At 44.1% G+C, this 16,826-nt stretch overlaps 1 protein-coding gene across 4 annotated transcripts in view; it reads left to right on the top strand.

Annotated features, from left to right (window-relative positions):
• Nucleotides 1–16,826, top strand: part of MYO1C (myosin IC) — a 167,093-nt gene that overhangs the window by 79,885 nt on the left and 70,382 nt on the right. For all 4 annotated transcript variants that reach the window (XM_088454797.1, XM_088454791.1, XM_088454815.1 and 1 more), the window contains exon 2: nucleotides 2,284–2,439. In XM_088454797.1, coding sequence (XP_088310923.1) covers nucleotides 2,284–2,439 — 156 coding nt within the window. The remainder of the gene's footprint in view (nucleotides 1–2,283; nucleotides 2,440–16,826) is intronic.

Genomic DNA, 16,826 nt, shown 5'->3' with positions numbered 1-16,826 from the left:
CGGTCTGTTCACGCCTCTATGTCTGAACGAGCGAACAAAACTTGCGTATGAACTGCTCGCTATTCTTGTGGTTGGTTTTTGCTACCACAATCTTGCGAGCAGTTCTGGCTATAAAATAACCCAGTGACGTGGTCAGTGACGCTGCTGTATTAATTATGCACACCCTTAAAACGCCCGTTTTGACCTTTAAGCACGCCTGCGTTCGGATCTCCTCTCCCCGTTTTCAAGCACATTCCCCTGTTACCACCCACAAACGCCTCATTCTGTCACTCAAAATAGCAGGCATTCGCTATTTTGCGAACAAACGATTTTCGGCCGCACTGACTGGTTCGCGCATGCGTATTACGATCCGTACGCATGCGCATTGCGCAGTTGGGCAAACATCGCTCGGAGCGAACGAGCGCCCACTTACGAGCGGCTCTGAATCAGGCCCTATATTCATTAGAGAAATGATGTCTCCCCAGCTTTTATTTACCTATGGTTCTAGTGTAGCATGCTGGGAGGAGTAAATTGTGAGTGTTGGTAAGCTTGTGTGGTCATTTCCTTCTTTTTGTAATGAGTTCAGTGGAAGAGTTGAATGTTGCTACTTCTCTGTGCACAGCAGATACCGTCACCTACCTTATATGCACTAATCTTTGTGATTGCACATTTTTCGGTCTTAGGGCACGATTCTATTCAACGCGATGTAAATAGCGCCGGGAGATAGCTCCCGGAGCTATTCAATTCATCGCGATGTTAGGTCGGGGAAGGCTCGTTCTCGTGCCGTAAACAATGTGTTTAGGCGCGATAACGGGCATTTCCCGACCTAACTTCCCGGTGCGAGGCTGTTTTCCAGGCGCGAAGGGCAGAAAACAGCCTCGCGCCGGGACTTTTGTCGGATTTCTGCTCTCATTCCCGGAGGGATGAGAGAAGAAATCATTAGTCGGACTTGGCAGCGCGGTGTATTGAATAGCTCGGGAGCTCACTCCTGGCGCTATTTACATCGCGTTGAATAGAATCGTGTCCTAATTTGATGATACATGTGGGTGGCTTTGCCATGGCTGCAGGCACACAAGTTGTGCACTGAAATAATTGGGTAATCTGAACTAAACAGCATATCTTGTTCCATCAGGTTACTTGTCTTATGTCATGTAAGGATCACATGAGAGCAGTAAGATGTTGCCATGACGCTGTACACATAAACAAAATAAAGTTTTAAAACATTCATTCTTTCTGAATCCGTGCAGAGGAATACATTTAATCATACAATATAATACAATTCCAACATCTGAGCCTGTTTGTTAAATAATGATCATGGTCAGAGGAGAAAAACCAGGGCAATTTCAGGACAGATGATGACCCCACATATTTGGGTATGGGGCTCTTCTCTACAGTGAAATACGTGTGTGTACCAATGAAGCTGATTTTTCTGTGTGGAAATTTATAAATCTACAGGTTTTTTTTTTATAATATTGCATTTATCTATACTTAAGTCAGTGGCTCTCAGCCCTTAATTTTTCCCAACAGGCCATGTTTTGTGGATTTCTGTCTGTGGAAACAGACAGAAATCGTAACTAACCCAGTAAAATCGATAAATCACCTGTGCATGATTAAAGAAATCCATAAAACATGAACTGTTAGTGGTACCTACCCGCCGGATCCTGCTATGTGATCGGAAGGACCATTGATGTTCCGCGGTCCGTCAGAGGATGGGTGAAATTTTCCATGTTAATTTTCACCAATTTGCTAATCACGTATGATCGTGATCACAAATCAATGAAATCCTACCTGTTGGATTTCACCTATCCTGAGATGCCGGGTTGCAGGTTCGCAACATTGCGGCGATCCGTCACTAGTGTATGGGCCCCTGTATTTGAAGACTGCAGTTGAGACCCTTTACTTAAACTATTGAAGAATTAGTATGGTGTTCTAAGATCAGTGGTTCCCAAACTCTGTCCTTAAGGCACCCTTTCAGTCTGGGTTTTCAGGATATCCATACTGAAGCACAGGTGACTTAATTAGTACCTCAGTCAGTTTGATTATACCATCTATGCTCAAGCATGGATATCCTTAAAACCTGGACTGTTAGGGTGCCTTGAGGACCGAGTTTGGGAACCCCTGTCTTAGGTATGGATATACCATTCAAGATATATTCAGATAATTATCTCCTAAAAGCTTTGGAATGAGAAACCCTGTTGTGATGAGGAACCCCTTCATTTATTTCAGTTTGTTTGCTCTTTATAGCCACTGTCTCACAAACCGTATTCGCAACCTCTAATCTTTAACTTGTGCATCTTTCTTTAGGCTCCGGCAATCGACGGGATCCGGATAACCATGGAGAGTGCCTTAACAGCCCGAGATCGGGTGGGTGTCCAGGACTTTGTCCTGTTGGAGAACTATACCAGCGAAGCAGCATTCATAGAAAACCTGCGGAAACGGTTCAAAGAGAATCTTATTTATGTAAGTTCATTACCTACTTTAAAGCTGTGTCTCAGGCATGGGACATGCCTCTTTTCCCACTTACAAATAAGGCCCTAAAGATATTGACATGTAATTAAACAGCACAGTGACACCCAGACTAAAGTAGTCATTAGGGACTGATGGCTGCATAATTACATTATGGAAAGGGTGTAGCTGTACTGTAAACACATTAATTACATTAGTTTTTAATATAATTGCAACAAAATGTTAATGAAAAGTAAATTACATGTTCGAATGTTAAATGTCTTCTGTAGAGAACAGTTTGAGGTAGGAGACTGTCAGATTTGTAGCAATAATAATTATGGCATTGGATCAGCATATAAAGGATGCACACAACTGAAGCTTGTGGGCATTTGAAGGTCAAATATACTACAGTATATCAAGGACTAACATACAGAATATATGAATTCTAGGAAAGTTGTAGGTACTCTTCACCTCCTGGAAAGCTGAGCAGCAAATGATCACACTAAAGGGGGAATTCATTTAGACACGTAAAAGCGAAAACTTTACGCCTGAGACATTTTCACACAGTTCGTCTGTTTTGGTGCAATATTTTTGTATCTTTTGTCTGTGCGCTCCCGTTTTTCTCATTATCCAATTGCAAAAGACGCAAAAAACGCATTTGCACGAAAACTCTTCTTGGAGTAACCAGCGAAAAGTACATGTGTATTTGGGGAAATCTGTCTGTACCCCTTAAAATAGGTACCTGACATAGGTAATTAATTTATAAGTGTATTAGTGACCCTAATAAAAGTATTTGTAGTCAATGGCTGTTATATTCATATTTGCATAAGTGTGGAAATATAGTAAAAAGCAGTATATTTTGGACAAAATAAATGCTACCGTTATCTTAGGGGTACATTAAAATGGGTGCAAGTAATATTTTTAGCCAAAAGTAGGGATTTTGCACAACTTTTCACCTGCTCTGAGATAGTGAAAACAGTTTGCCGGTTTTTATCTATTTAGAATTCGCACATGTGAAAACCTCAACAATAGGATTGCACGATACGCATATTTCTGCGAAAAGTTTGTATCAGCGAAAACTTTTTTGCCAAACATCTGCTTTTCGCGGCTAATTGGATCCGGCCCTAAGTCTCCCCTCCCTAAATTAAAGAACACCCATATTTAGGCCTCCAATCATCTCCACCATTACATTTATGTTCCAACATTTAATACAGACTTCAAATTGCATTCTTAGCCCATATAATATATTCATAGCCCCCATCATATTCACATTCATTAATGGTTCTACATTTATTAAAGATATCCCATATTAAGTAATAGCCCAAAGCAGCTGCTGCATAGTTGAACAGCCCCCACATTGCATTAATACCCCTTGCTAACCTCCACGTCACAAGCTCTTGCTAGCCCCCACTTTATCTTCAAACGTCTCCATATTACATAAATCACCCCAACTAAGGTGAATCTTCCAGTGAATGAACGTTTAAGGGATTTCTCATATTTAAGGGGATGGTGTATTTAGAAGATTCAACATGAAAACTATTTGGAGACATGTGCCATCATTATTACTATGTATACTTTAAAAATACATTTTTAGTTTAAAGATTAAAGGAATAGTTAGAATTTTACCACCAAAAATACACGAGAGATGTAAAAATTCCCAGCGAATGGATCGCTCCATGCTTGCAAATGAACAGTCCAGTAAATGATTCATAAAGACTTACATCAATAAAACAGTCAATAGTACTAACCTGAGATTGTATGCGCTAAAATTTAATGGTGCCCACACACATAGCGATGTGCTCACAATCCCACGATGTGTACGATTTTCCCCTGAACTCCCCGCGGGCGCTCCCCGACAGTCGTGGGCACGATTTGGTTTGAAAAAGCTGCCAATGTGACACATGATCTATCATGCATCCTAAACTATCCAGTGCATCGTGACTTGAGATTGTCAGATCTGCCCTAGAGCACGGCAGATTTGAAGATGTGATGTGCGACCTGCGGGGACGCGCATCGCGATCGTGAGTGAGGACTCACAATTTGGGCATATTTTACACAATCTATCGTTCCGATGCGTCGGAATCGGCCAGATCGGGTAAAATATCGCCAGGTGTGTAGGCACCTTAAGATGACTATATTAAACCTTAAAAATGTTAATTCGCTGGCTGATTCACCCTATTTGTATTAACAACCCCCTCTGCCCAATTACATTAATTACCCACCAGCGCCATACTGAGTACCCTTCCTCCTGCACAGTCTCTGCACATGTAGGATGATGGCACCAGCCCCATGTGTGCAGAAGCATTTCGGGAAGGGTAGAGTTTGATGTGTAAGTGAATATTGGTATGTGCTGCTTGCCTGTCACCATATGCTAAATTAACTTATGCTAACCTAGAGCTTAGTCAGCAAGGGCAGGACATTTAATACTGTGGCTGGTTTCCGCTGAGGTGCCAAATATCAGGAATTTCAGTGTTTGGGCTGATGAAAGCTAGCCTCCTAGCCCCACCCCCCATTTCAGTAAACCAAAAATAGTTGACCTGGCAAATGAGGCTAAAACCATTGTCCCAGTATGACGCAGCTAGTAGACTGCTTATCAGCTCCCACGCTGCCCCCCATCATGGGGTACCCACATCTATTATATCCTACTATGTCGGTACCCCATCTGCATCCTCCTTGGGGGGAGATGTTTATGTCCACCCAGTTCAGAATATGGTTCAAACGTCTGCCGCCTATCAGCAAATGTTACAATCGGACAGACCATTAGACCCCCAAGGCACATAGGCCGACTGTGTCATCCTCCCAGTCCACCCAGATTTCGGATTTTGACACATCGTCTGAAGAGGCAGATGATGCACAAGGTCCTTTCTCTGGGTCACACTCGGGCGAGGAGAACAGTCATTCAACAGTGGATGTCTCCTCTTTAGTGAGGGCGGTTAAATCTATCCTGAATATAGAGGATGATGAACCGGCTCCTAAGCCTAAAACCCGCAATGTTTAAAAGTCAAGAGGTGGTTAAGGCTGAATTCCCTAAATCAGACCAACTCATGGGGGAAGCTTGGGGGGTTCTAGCTTCTTTTTACCCTCTCCCTACTAGTGAGTGTACTAAGTGGGATGTTCCTCCTACTGTTGATTCGCAAGTGGCATGCTTAGTCAGAATCTCTACCCTACCTTAACCGTCTACATTCTCCCTTAAGGATGCCATGGATCAGTCAGTTCACTCGCTTTTTGGCACTAGGCCGGCTATGGCTGCGGGCTGGGTGGCTAAGGCTATCGAAGAATGGGCAGAGGCACTGGAAGAGAGTCTGCCACCAGACGTTACCAGGGAACAACTGTTCTACATCTCCCATATTCAGGAAGCGGACTCTTATTTTGGAGAAACTGCGTTGGATACTGGACTCCTTGCCTCTAAGGCATCTGCGACCTCGGTAATCTCCCACCGGGTCCTTTGGCTACGGTCCTGGAAGGCGGACACGGAATGCAAGAAGGCACTTGATTCCTTACCCTTCTCTGGACACAGGCTATTCGGTGCAGAATGGACAAATTCGTGGCTATAGTGGCAACCTCAAAATCTGCCTTTCTGCCATCAGCAACTGCCCCTAAGCCTAGGCCATTCTCTTCTCTGTCCTTTCGCCCCCATGGTAAGGCAAGAGGACAGTCCTTTCTCAGGCAGTCTAGTTCTCACAAGACCACCAAGCTGTGATTCAAGCAGTCTTGAGCAGCCAGATGTCCAGCTTCCAAGTCTTACGACAAACCCTCCGCCTGATGGGGCGGGCCTCCTCCTGGGGGTTCCCAGTGTGGAAGGCCGACTTCTTCAATTTACCGACTCTTGGCGTCAAACAGACGCATGGGTCCGAGAAGGTGTTCAACATCTTCCTGAGGCGTCCTCCCCAGCAATTTTTTCTGTTCTGGTACCTCATCAGACCCCATCAAGGCTCTGGCCCTCCAGGAAGCCATTCACTTCCTGCTGCGTTCAGGTGTGATAATACCCGTTCTATCGGCTCAGTGAGGGACTGGTTTTTATTACACTCTCTTTTTGATTCAGAAGCCGAATGGGTCTCATCGGCCTATTCTGAATCTCAAATCCCTTAACAAATATATCAGAGTGCCCAAGTTCCGCATGGAAACTCTATGATCAATTGTCCTGGCATTGGAGCCTGGGAATTTCAGGGTTTCTCTGGACATTCAGGATGCATACCAGCATGTGCCTATTACTCCAACCCACCAACTGTTCCTACGGTTTGCTGTCCTGCAGCAACATTACCAGTTTTGGGCGCTGCCCTTTGGGCTGTCAACAGCCCCTCAGGTCTTTACCAAAATAATGGCAGTTATGGTGGCCTACCTCAGGCGCCAGGTAGTCAGAATCCTGCCATACCTGGACGACCTCTTAATCTTGGCACATTCACTGGTTGTGTTACGACGCCATATCCAGCTGACCGTGGACAGCCTGCAAACACACGGTTGGCTCATCAATTGGAAAAAGTCCTCCGTAACTCCGACACAGTGGATGGTACATCTGAGGGCACTCCTGGATTCTCGAATACAAGGATCTTTCTGCCAGCGGACACATTTGGCACTACACTTGCGTGTGTGCAACTTTGGAGGGTATCCATTCACTCAGCAATGCAGGTCCTGGTATCCATGGTATCGACCTTCGATAAGGTGGAATACGCCCAGTTCCAGTCCAGGCCCCTTCAACAACTGATCCTCTCCCGGTGGAATGGGCAGTATCATCTGATTCAGTACAAGATGAACCTCCTCTCTCCGGAAGGGTCGGCTTTCCCCCTCATGATGGCTACAGATGACCCATCTGGACAAGGGTCGCCCCTTCTGGATTCCAAATTGGGAGCTTCTAACTACAGATGCCAGCCTTCGCGGATGGGGCGTGGTAACCGGTCATCATACCTTTCAGGGACAGTGGACAACCCAGGAAAGTCACCTGTCCATAAACATTCTGGAGCAGCAAGCTGTGTACAGAGCACTCACTCGGACGCAAGACCTTCTCCGGGGCAGGCTGGTCCAAATCCAGTCCGACAACGCTACTGCACTAGCCTTCCTCAACCATCAGGGAGGCACTAAAGTCAGGAAGCACTGCGGGATGTGGCAAACATCTTGGTCTGGGCCAAATGTTATCTCTCGGCAGTGTTCATCCCCGGAGTCCTCAACTGGGAAGCGGACTTCCTAAGCCATCAGGACATACATGCTGGAGAGTGGTCTCTCTACCCAGATGCCTTTCAACTCCTGGTGGACAAATGGGGCCTGCCGGACATAGACCTCATGACCCCACGTCACAACTACAAGGTCAAAATGTACGGGTCCAGGACCAGAGACCCCTCAGCTGCCTTTGTGGACGCTCTGGCAGTGAGGTGGGACTTCAATGTCACATACCTCTTTCCTTCGATTTCCCTCCTCCTGAGGGTTCTCTGACAGTTCTAGCAAGCAGGTGGCACGGTGATACTAATATCTCCAGCCTGGCCCAGGTAACATTGGTTCACAGATCTCTCTCCATAGACACTCCTTTTCCACTTCCGCTACGGCAGGATCTACTAGCACAAGGTCCTTGTCTGTACTCGGACCTACCTCGACTGTCTTTGATGGTGTGGCTCTTGAGTCATCCGTCTTAAGAGCCTAGGGTTTCTCTCAATCTGTGATCCAGACGATGCGCAGAGCGTGTAAGCCTTCCTCAGCCTGCAACTGTTAGAGTTTGACACTTTCAATGGTGCTCCCTCAAAGGCTATGACCCTACAGTTTTTAGGGTCTCCCGGGTGCTTGCCTTTCTCCAGCCTGGGTTAGAACTCAGCCTCCACCTAGCCTCCATTAGAGTTCAGGTTTCTACTCTGTCAGTCTGGTTCCAGCAAAAGATTGCTCCCCTGTCTGATGTTATAGAACCTTCCTTCAGGGTGTTCTCCACCTTCAACCTCCTTTTGTCCCTTTGGTGGCTCCGTGGGATTTGTCCTTGGTTCTCCGGGCGCTACAGGCTCCTCCGTTTAAACCTCTGGACTCAGTAGACCTCAAGTGGCTGACAGCGAAGACGCTCTATCTCTTCACTATCTCCTCTGCCTGCAGGGTATCTGATTTGACAGCGCTCTCCTGTCGCTCCCCATTCTTATCTTTCATCTGGACAGAGCTGTCCTCTGCACCAGGGCTGGGTACCTCCCTAAAGTGGTATCCCGGTTCCATTTGAATGGAGAGATTGTGGTTCCAGCCTACCAGTCGTCGGATCTTTCTGCAGGTGAAGCCTCCTTGGATGTAGTTCGTGCTCTTCGGATCTACGTGGATCGTACTAAATCCTTTAGGAAATCAGATTCTTTGTGTTGTTTGGCTTTCACAAGCGAGGCTGGCCAGCTAACAAACAGAATCTGGCTCAATGTCTCCGCATGACAATCTCTCGCTTCTGCTGAACAATTGTGCAAGGCGGCCACGTGGTCTTCCGTCCACACCTTTCTCATGTACTATGTCTTTGATACCTTTGCCTCTCAGGATACTTTATTTGGGCGTCGGACTCTCCTTTCTGCTCAGGAGCGTCCCCACCCTTAGGGGAGACTGCTATGGGACATCGCAATGGTATCCCTGTGGATCCCCTATGAACCCTGAAGAAGAAATTAAGAGTTATGGTAGACTTACCTTTGTTAACTCTATTTCTACAAAGTCCATAGGATCCACAGAGCGCCCACCCTGATGCTCCTGTCCTCATTGGGTATTTTTTCTCTTGATCACTGATTCCTTCTGGTAGAGTGTATCTTGAGTGTACTGTTCTTCCGTCTCCTCTTTCCTGCTCCTGCCTTGGGCTTGTTTACAAAACCGTCTGCCATTGGCGGGGGGCAGGGTATATGTGGAGGAGGACTGGTGCATCCTGGGAGCTAAAGCTTTCATTGTTTGATGCCCGAATCTCTCCAACCACACACCCCATGATGTCCCTGTGGATCCTATGGACTTCGAAGAAATAGAGTTACCAAGGGTAAGTCTACCATGACTCTTAATATCTTCCAGCTAATTGTATTCCCTCCAATGTGTCCACGCACGTGTCCATTTCAAGTTTCTAAATTCAACATGCATTGAAATAATTTAGCTGTGTTACAGCAAACAGTTAGTATATAGTGGCCCTGTTTTTTATGTGTGGCAGGAAGCCCAATAGATTGCACCATGGGACATTTCCATACTTTTTCTTTTTTTTTGTTGCTAATTTATTTGCATCGATTTACAGTTTATTTGAATGATGTCTAAAGTAGATACAGTATACAATTTTGTATGCTTATATATCTGGGCTGCTGTGTGCAATAATTTGGACTGTCCAACTTCTATTTGGAATTTTGGGGTTCGCGTGCACTGTTTCACATGTTGATGATTTAGATTAAATATCAGATACTATACAGGAGTAGTGCTTTGTACAATGTGTCACAATTCATTAGTTTCCTTGCCATCTGGGAAAGTAATAATGGGTGGCTAAGTGGTTAGCCATTGCAGATTCTCAGTAACACAGCTGCAGACAGAGTAGGGTACTAACCCTACTCTTGCAAATACATCAACATAGTTGATGAAATAAAAAAAGATGGTTGTTTTTTAATCGAATTTGGGAGAGCATCCGTAGACTTCATGTTTTCCATTAGCACTGGTGCGTCCTCTGCCAGCAAGTCGCTTGGGAGGAGCAGGGCAAGGAGAATGCAGACTTGGCTGAAAATCGGAGCAGGCAGTTGCAAGAAAAAAAGAAAATCGTTAACTTGGGCAAAAGACCTAGTACATGGAACCAAGCTGCTGCCATGCCACAAATAGGAAAAGCATGTGGAATTTTTCACACATGCTCTAAAATGTACCATTTAATAAACACACTGAAATAATCCTCTTAGACTTATCTTGCTGAGTTCTAACTTGTTTCTTTTAGTTAAAAAAAAATAAATTACTAGTACTGCTTCTAGTATGGTAACACTATAGCTAACGTGAGATGCTTTAAAGTAATTAGTGATTCTAGGCTAGTGATAGGTTTCATGGCTAGCCATCTGGTCTTTACTTTAAAAGACATAGTACTAGATTTCTTCTATACAGTATTTACAGTCTACTGTATCTTTGTATATTACGTGGACATAAATCCATGTAATTGTGTCTGCTAACTAGTTACTTAGATCTAAAATGGAAGCATGAAAATGAAATCAGGTGCTGGTGAGTGCACCAGGATAGATACATTGTAGTGCTGTATCCAAGAGTGAAAGAATACTGCAAGAGGAAGCACCAGGATGAGATACATTTTAGTTTGGGAAGGGCAAAAGTCTTTAAATTCAAACTATAGATACCATTACAGTTAATGACATCTTGATGGCAGTCTTGTGATGACAAAGTAATGTTATCCATATCATAATATACTCTGTGGGACTTTTCCTCCAAAGAGGGAATGGAAGTTTTTCTAAAATGTGTGGGTAGAACTGCTATCAGTGCATTCCTTAAGTGTCTCAATTAGGATATTTTGAAATAGGAATAGCAGATGTTTAAAAAACAGAACCCAGTGTCCTTGGGAACCCCCCCACAAGGAATCCTTTCTGCAGTTTGGAATAGTTTAAGCAAAGCCATCTCACCTCTCCAGCAGTTACCTTAGACCCCATGGAATGTTTTGCAGTGCTGGCTTGGTACCCAATAGAGCATAACTGAGTTTCCAGGACCGCGATACATTACAATACATTACATTACAATCTGTTATGTACTGTCTGAAAAGCTTTTACCCCCTTTGTCACTTTCCCTAAATCTGTCTTTCACACCGTAGTGAATTGGCGAAGATCAGGGAAGAGGTTCTCCATCAGTAGCTTATGGAAGAGGGGCATAGCTTGTTTGTGGTATAGCTCTGAGAGACAGAAAGGGGCAAATGTAATAGCCTGTGGATTACGGAATGTGCAGAGATTATGGCGATTTAGTAACGAGATTTGAAGACAGAAATTAGCATATTAACACTTTCAGCTAATTTGCCCAAATCTAAGTAATTGCTGCGGCTGCCGGTCTAAATGCCGACGGTGATATCCCAACAAGGGAGTTAAGATAGGCGTCAAAATGCCGACGCCTACCTTAATCCCGACACCGGAAAGCAGACGGACGGATGCCCGAACAAGGTAAATCAGGGGCGCCCGTCCTCTTAGCCCTGGGGGGTAGGGTTAGGCACCCCTAGGGGGGAGGATTAGGGTCAGGCACCACTGGGGGGGGGTAGGTTTAGGCAATAAGGGGGGAGGGTTAGGTTTAGGCACGAAGGAGGGGGACTCAGTAACTAACGGGGAGGGTTAGGGTGTGTATGTGTGGGGGGGGTGGGTTAGGGTTAGGCTACCAGCTGGAAGGGTTAGGATGTGAGGAGGGTTAGGGTTAGGTTACCAGATGGGAGGGTTAGGGTGTGGGGAGGGTTAGGGTTAGGCTACCAGATGGAAGGGTTAGGGTGTGGGGAGGGTTAGGCTACCAGATGGAAGGGTTAGGGGAGGGGGAGGGAGAGAAGGGTAAGTATACTTACCCGACACCTGTCGGGATAGCAACCATCAGGATGCCGCTGTCTGTATTTTTGACAGGAGGCATCCCGACAGCCGGCATATCATACCAATTCCAATTGCATAATCCACAGGTGATTGCATATTGCCCTCTGATAGGGCAAATTTGTCTTTCATGTCCGATGAGATAAGCCCCTCCCCCCTTTTGTACTGATAATTGGTCGGTAATGTATCCTGCTTCGGATCTCTGTCCAATTTTGTTAATGAGAATCCCAGGGTAAAACCTGAGTTATGTAATAAGAGTATAGCAGGAAAGTGGGTTAAGGAAATGTTATATTTCTTTTACTTCTTTTCGACACCAAAGTGTGGGGCCCCGGTATCTCAATTGGGATGATTTATAGGATGGTATAGTATTTTCAGCAATATATTCAGTTTTATAATCTTAATAGTGCCCCCAGGAAAAACCTTGCAACTGCCAAGCATTCAAGGTTGTGCTAATATTAGAAGATAAGTGAAGGGAATTGGAGCTAAATATTTGGAAAAGATCCTTGGTTAAGTTAATCCTTAAATATTTAATCCTTAAATATTTATCATGAGCTGGATTCCAGACAAAGGGAGTGTACCTTGTCAGCTATCACTCATGTTAGGGGGGTATTGTGACATTAAGTGCTATTGATTTAAGAGTAGCTGATTTTAAAGTTGGGCGGTCATCCAAACCTTCAGAGCTCCAAACCTTCAGGTTGGGGTCAGAGACCACTGAGTGTGATTACTGCTAAAGGATTGTCTGCTAATAGCACTATTGTATATACTCCCCAACCTGAACCCGAGACATCTGTTATCAATTATGGCACATGCCAGGGCATTATACATAAACGGTTGCTGAATGGAAATAATTAATGGTTCTGAAAGTGTATCGTTACATTTTTTTTCTGTCCATGGATTTGCAGTAGAAGGCAAATCTTCTGCAGGCAAATAATACTTGCCGACTTTCCCTAAATGTCAGGGAGACTCCCTGCAATAGGGGTGATTTCTCTGACTCCCTGAAGACTCTAGCAATCTCCCTGAGTGTGGGATGGATGTGCGCAACATTGTGAAGATGTCATCATGCTCTATCCACCGTGAAGTAAGCACTTGAATATGGATGTGTGCAACAAGAACATGTCCACCACTCTCCAGTACACTGATGGCTACTTGAGAGATTGTGTGCTGAAGGATGTGTGACTAATTGTGAGGGACCTGTTGGACATTAGAGGGGCTCACTGTGAACGCTAGAAAATAAAGAGCACAATATATTTAAGGCATAGTCACACCCATGGTAAAGTGTCTTGCGTTACATACACACACACATATATATATATATATCAGGTTTATTGATCTTCATAAGATGCTTATTAATTATACAGGTGCCAAATGATATGTGGACTATGCCAACTTATCTTGTGCATTAAGGGGAAGTATCCAATTAGCAGCCATCAGCGAAAAACGGGGAATTTTCGCTGATTATCCCCGTTTTTCGACGACTGTTTTTTTTCCCCCCCCTATCCAATTATTTTGGATGAAACAATAGGATATTTCTTCTGAAAACACACAGGATCCGTGATAAGCTCTCGGGCCTACGTGTTTTTGCCATTTCAGCAATGAAAAAACTGTACCTTCCATGGATTATTTTTCGGGACACATCAGGTCCTGAAAAACATCCACGATAAGTGCCGACGTCGGGCGGCAATTCGGGGCTAATTGTACGATCTCCAACTAGAAAGCAGAAATAAATCCAAAGTTCACAGTTCTTATGTAAGTGTTTTTTAGTGTGTGTGTATACTAAAAAAAAAAAAAAATCAAACAAAAATACCTATATTTTAATGCTGTTACCATTACGTAGTTGCTTTAAGATGCAGTTATTTATAAATAACTGGTAGTACATAAATGAATGTGTATGTATTATACATCTTTTCTGTCATCCTATCCTATACACATATGATCTATCACCTGATTAATAGCCAGGGCCCAACTTACCTTGTCTTAATCGTTTTCACATGTAAAATGCTTTGCTGCTTCTGCTGGCCAGTGCTATTGGGAAGCTGCTGCCTTGCATTATCAGTGCTTGGCAGACATTTGAGCGCCCAGACATTAGAAGGGGATGTCTTACCTTCCAGAAATAAAAGTTCAGATTAGTAAAAAGTCTGCTGACTGGCAACTTTTTTGGTTCTACAAATTGAAGTAACTGCTCTATGCTCTCTCTGTCTGTTGTTCATTATAAATGTGCTTACCCGTTAGCTTAATATACATAATACTCATTATTTAATTGTATCAATTCCACTAATGAATGGTCTGGTCTGTAATTATAAGGGAATAATTGCCTCTGAGATGTGGCATCAGTACCACCCATGTGCTATATAGATCTTGTTGCCCTAGGGTGGGGGACAGCCAGTTGTGTGTGTACAATGAGATCACACATCTAAATGTAGCCAGCCCTGCCTTTTATAGGAAACCTCTACCTGTGTACTGATGTCTGTTACTCGCCAGGTGCTGCTGTTCCCATGTATTCTGCTGTTTGTTTTTTATTTCTCATAACCTCTGCCTTGTTTTTGTCAGAAACCCAAAAAATATAAATAGGTTTCTGCTAGTTACACCCACCCTGTTTTCTAACATGATCTTGTATTTATGATGTAACTCATAAGGAAGCAGAAACATCAGCTGCTGTGTGTAGAATGGAAAATGTGACGAATGACAATTTACCAAACTGGATTTAGAATGGGTGCATATCTGTCATGTTGGTAATCTCCTCTCTTAAGGCCCCCATACACGGGGCAGTTTTTTTTTTTTTTTTTTAAAGTTTTCGATCGATTGGAACGACCAATCGTGTAAAAAGTGGCGTGTGTGGGGATGATCACGATGCCGTTGAGTGCCCCCGCCTTCGTACATCGGCGTCGCTGATCAGTTGAACCTGCAGAAAGATTTCAACCTATCGTTCACGATTTGACACACATCGTTTCGTGCGTGAGCTCGATGAACGATACGATGGACGATTTGTCGTCACTGATCCTGACCACTCCCCTCCCCTCTTTAAATGTTCCAGCAAAAGCATTGTGAGGTTGTTTGCGGCAAACGATATACAGTATTGTTAATGCTCTGCAGTCGTTAACGACCATATCGTTTGGTCGTTTGTACAATCATTCCGTGTGTGGGCACAATATCATTTGACTGGGAGAATTCAAGGGAAATTGCTAATGAGATTGGATTGTTTGCAAATTGCAGCTAATCTGCAACCCTTCAGAACCACAGTCACTGTGTCATAAATTGCTCACACACTGACCAGCCATAAAATTAAAACCACTGACAGGTGAAGTGAATATAATTAATTATCTTGTTATGATGGCACCTGACAAAGGGTGGGATATATTGGGCAGCAAGTGAACACTCAGTTTTTGAAATTAATGAGTCGGAATCGGGACAAATGGGCAAGTGTAAGGATCTGAGAGACTTTGACAAGAGCCAAATTGTGATGGCTAGATGACGGGGTCAGAGCATCTCCAAACTTGTGGGATGTTCCCGGTATGCAGTGGTTAGTAACTACCAAAGGTGGTCCATGGAAGGACAACTGGTGAACCAGCGACAGGGTTATGGGTGCCCAAGGCCCATTTATGCGCATAGGGAGTGAAGGCTAGTCCATCTGGTATGATCCAACAGAAGAGCTACTGTAGCACAAATTGCTGAAATAGTTATGGTTGGCTCTGATTGAAAGGCGCCAGAACACACAGTATAGGGCTGCGTAGCTGCAGACTGGTCAGGTGCCCATTCTGATCCCTGTCTACTGCCCAAATCACCTACAATGGGCACATAAACGTTAGGACTGTAACATGGAGCAGTGGCAGAAGGTGGCCTGGTCTGATGAATCACATTTTCATTTAAATCATGTGGACAGCTGGCTGTGTGTGTGTGGGAACAGATGGCATCAGGAAGCACAATGGCAGGAAAGCAAGGCGGCGGAGGCATTGTGATACTCTGCTGGGATACCTTGGGTCCTGGCATTCATGTGGATGTTACTTTGACCTAACCATTGTTGCTGACCAAGTAAACCCCTTCTTGGCAACAGTATGCCCTAATGGCAATGGCCTCTTTCCAGTAGTATAATGCGCCCTGCCACACTGCAAACCTTGTACAAGTATGAAGAACATGACATGTTGACTTGTCCTCCAAATTCTCCAGATCTCAATCCGATCGAGCATCTGTGGGATGTGCTGGAAAAAACAAGTCTGAGCCATGGAGGCCTCATCTCATAACTTACAGGGCTTAAAGGATTTGCTGATAACGACTTGGTGCCAGATACCACAGGACACCTTCAGAGGTCTTGAGTAAATGCCTCAACTGGTCAGAGATGTTTTGGCAGCACAAGGGGGGCATACACAATATTAGTCAGGTGGTTTTAATGTTATGGCTGGTTGGTATATACATATGTGTATGAATATATTTTCTATGTTTTTCCAACGTGTTTTGTTTAACATATTAGTACATCATTTAAACATTGTTTTAGATGTAGGCCTATACATTATAAAGATAGGGAATTTATGTGAAGATGTAGCTTAAACATTTTAAATTAAATATTGTTTTATATACACATTCAGTCTTTTTTTATTTTTTTTCTTCCGAAGATTTTTCTTTTTTTAATAACCATTTAATTCTTTATATAATACAGTGTATTTCAATTTTTGTAGCTATCATAGAACAAGCATAATTATTCCACAGATCTAAAGAGTATGGGGGAGATGTATCATCGGCGACATCGCCGATGTGGTACATCCCCCCGACTTCGCGTACATACCGCGGTTAATTACCGCGGTATGTACCAAGAATATAGCAAAGAACAGCTCTCTCGATGAGAGCTGTCCTTTGCGATGCTGCCGGGTAGAAGGACTCCCGGGTTTAACACCCAGAAGTTCTTCTGCGCATGCGCAGAAG

This window comes from Taudactylus pleione, unplaced genomic scaffold (genome assembly GCF_031769625.1).
Source record: "Taudactylus pleione unplaced genomic scaffold, aTauple2 ptg000040l, whole genome shotgun sequence".
Classification (NCBI taxonomy): domain Eukaryota; kingdom Metazoa; phylum Chordata; class Amphibia; order Anura; family Myobatrachidae; genus Taudactylus; species Taudactylus pleione.
Note: the sequence above shows the minus strand (reverse complement) of the source record. Positions and strands in the feature narration are given on the sequence as shown.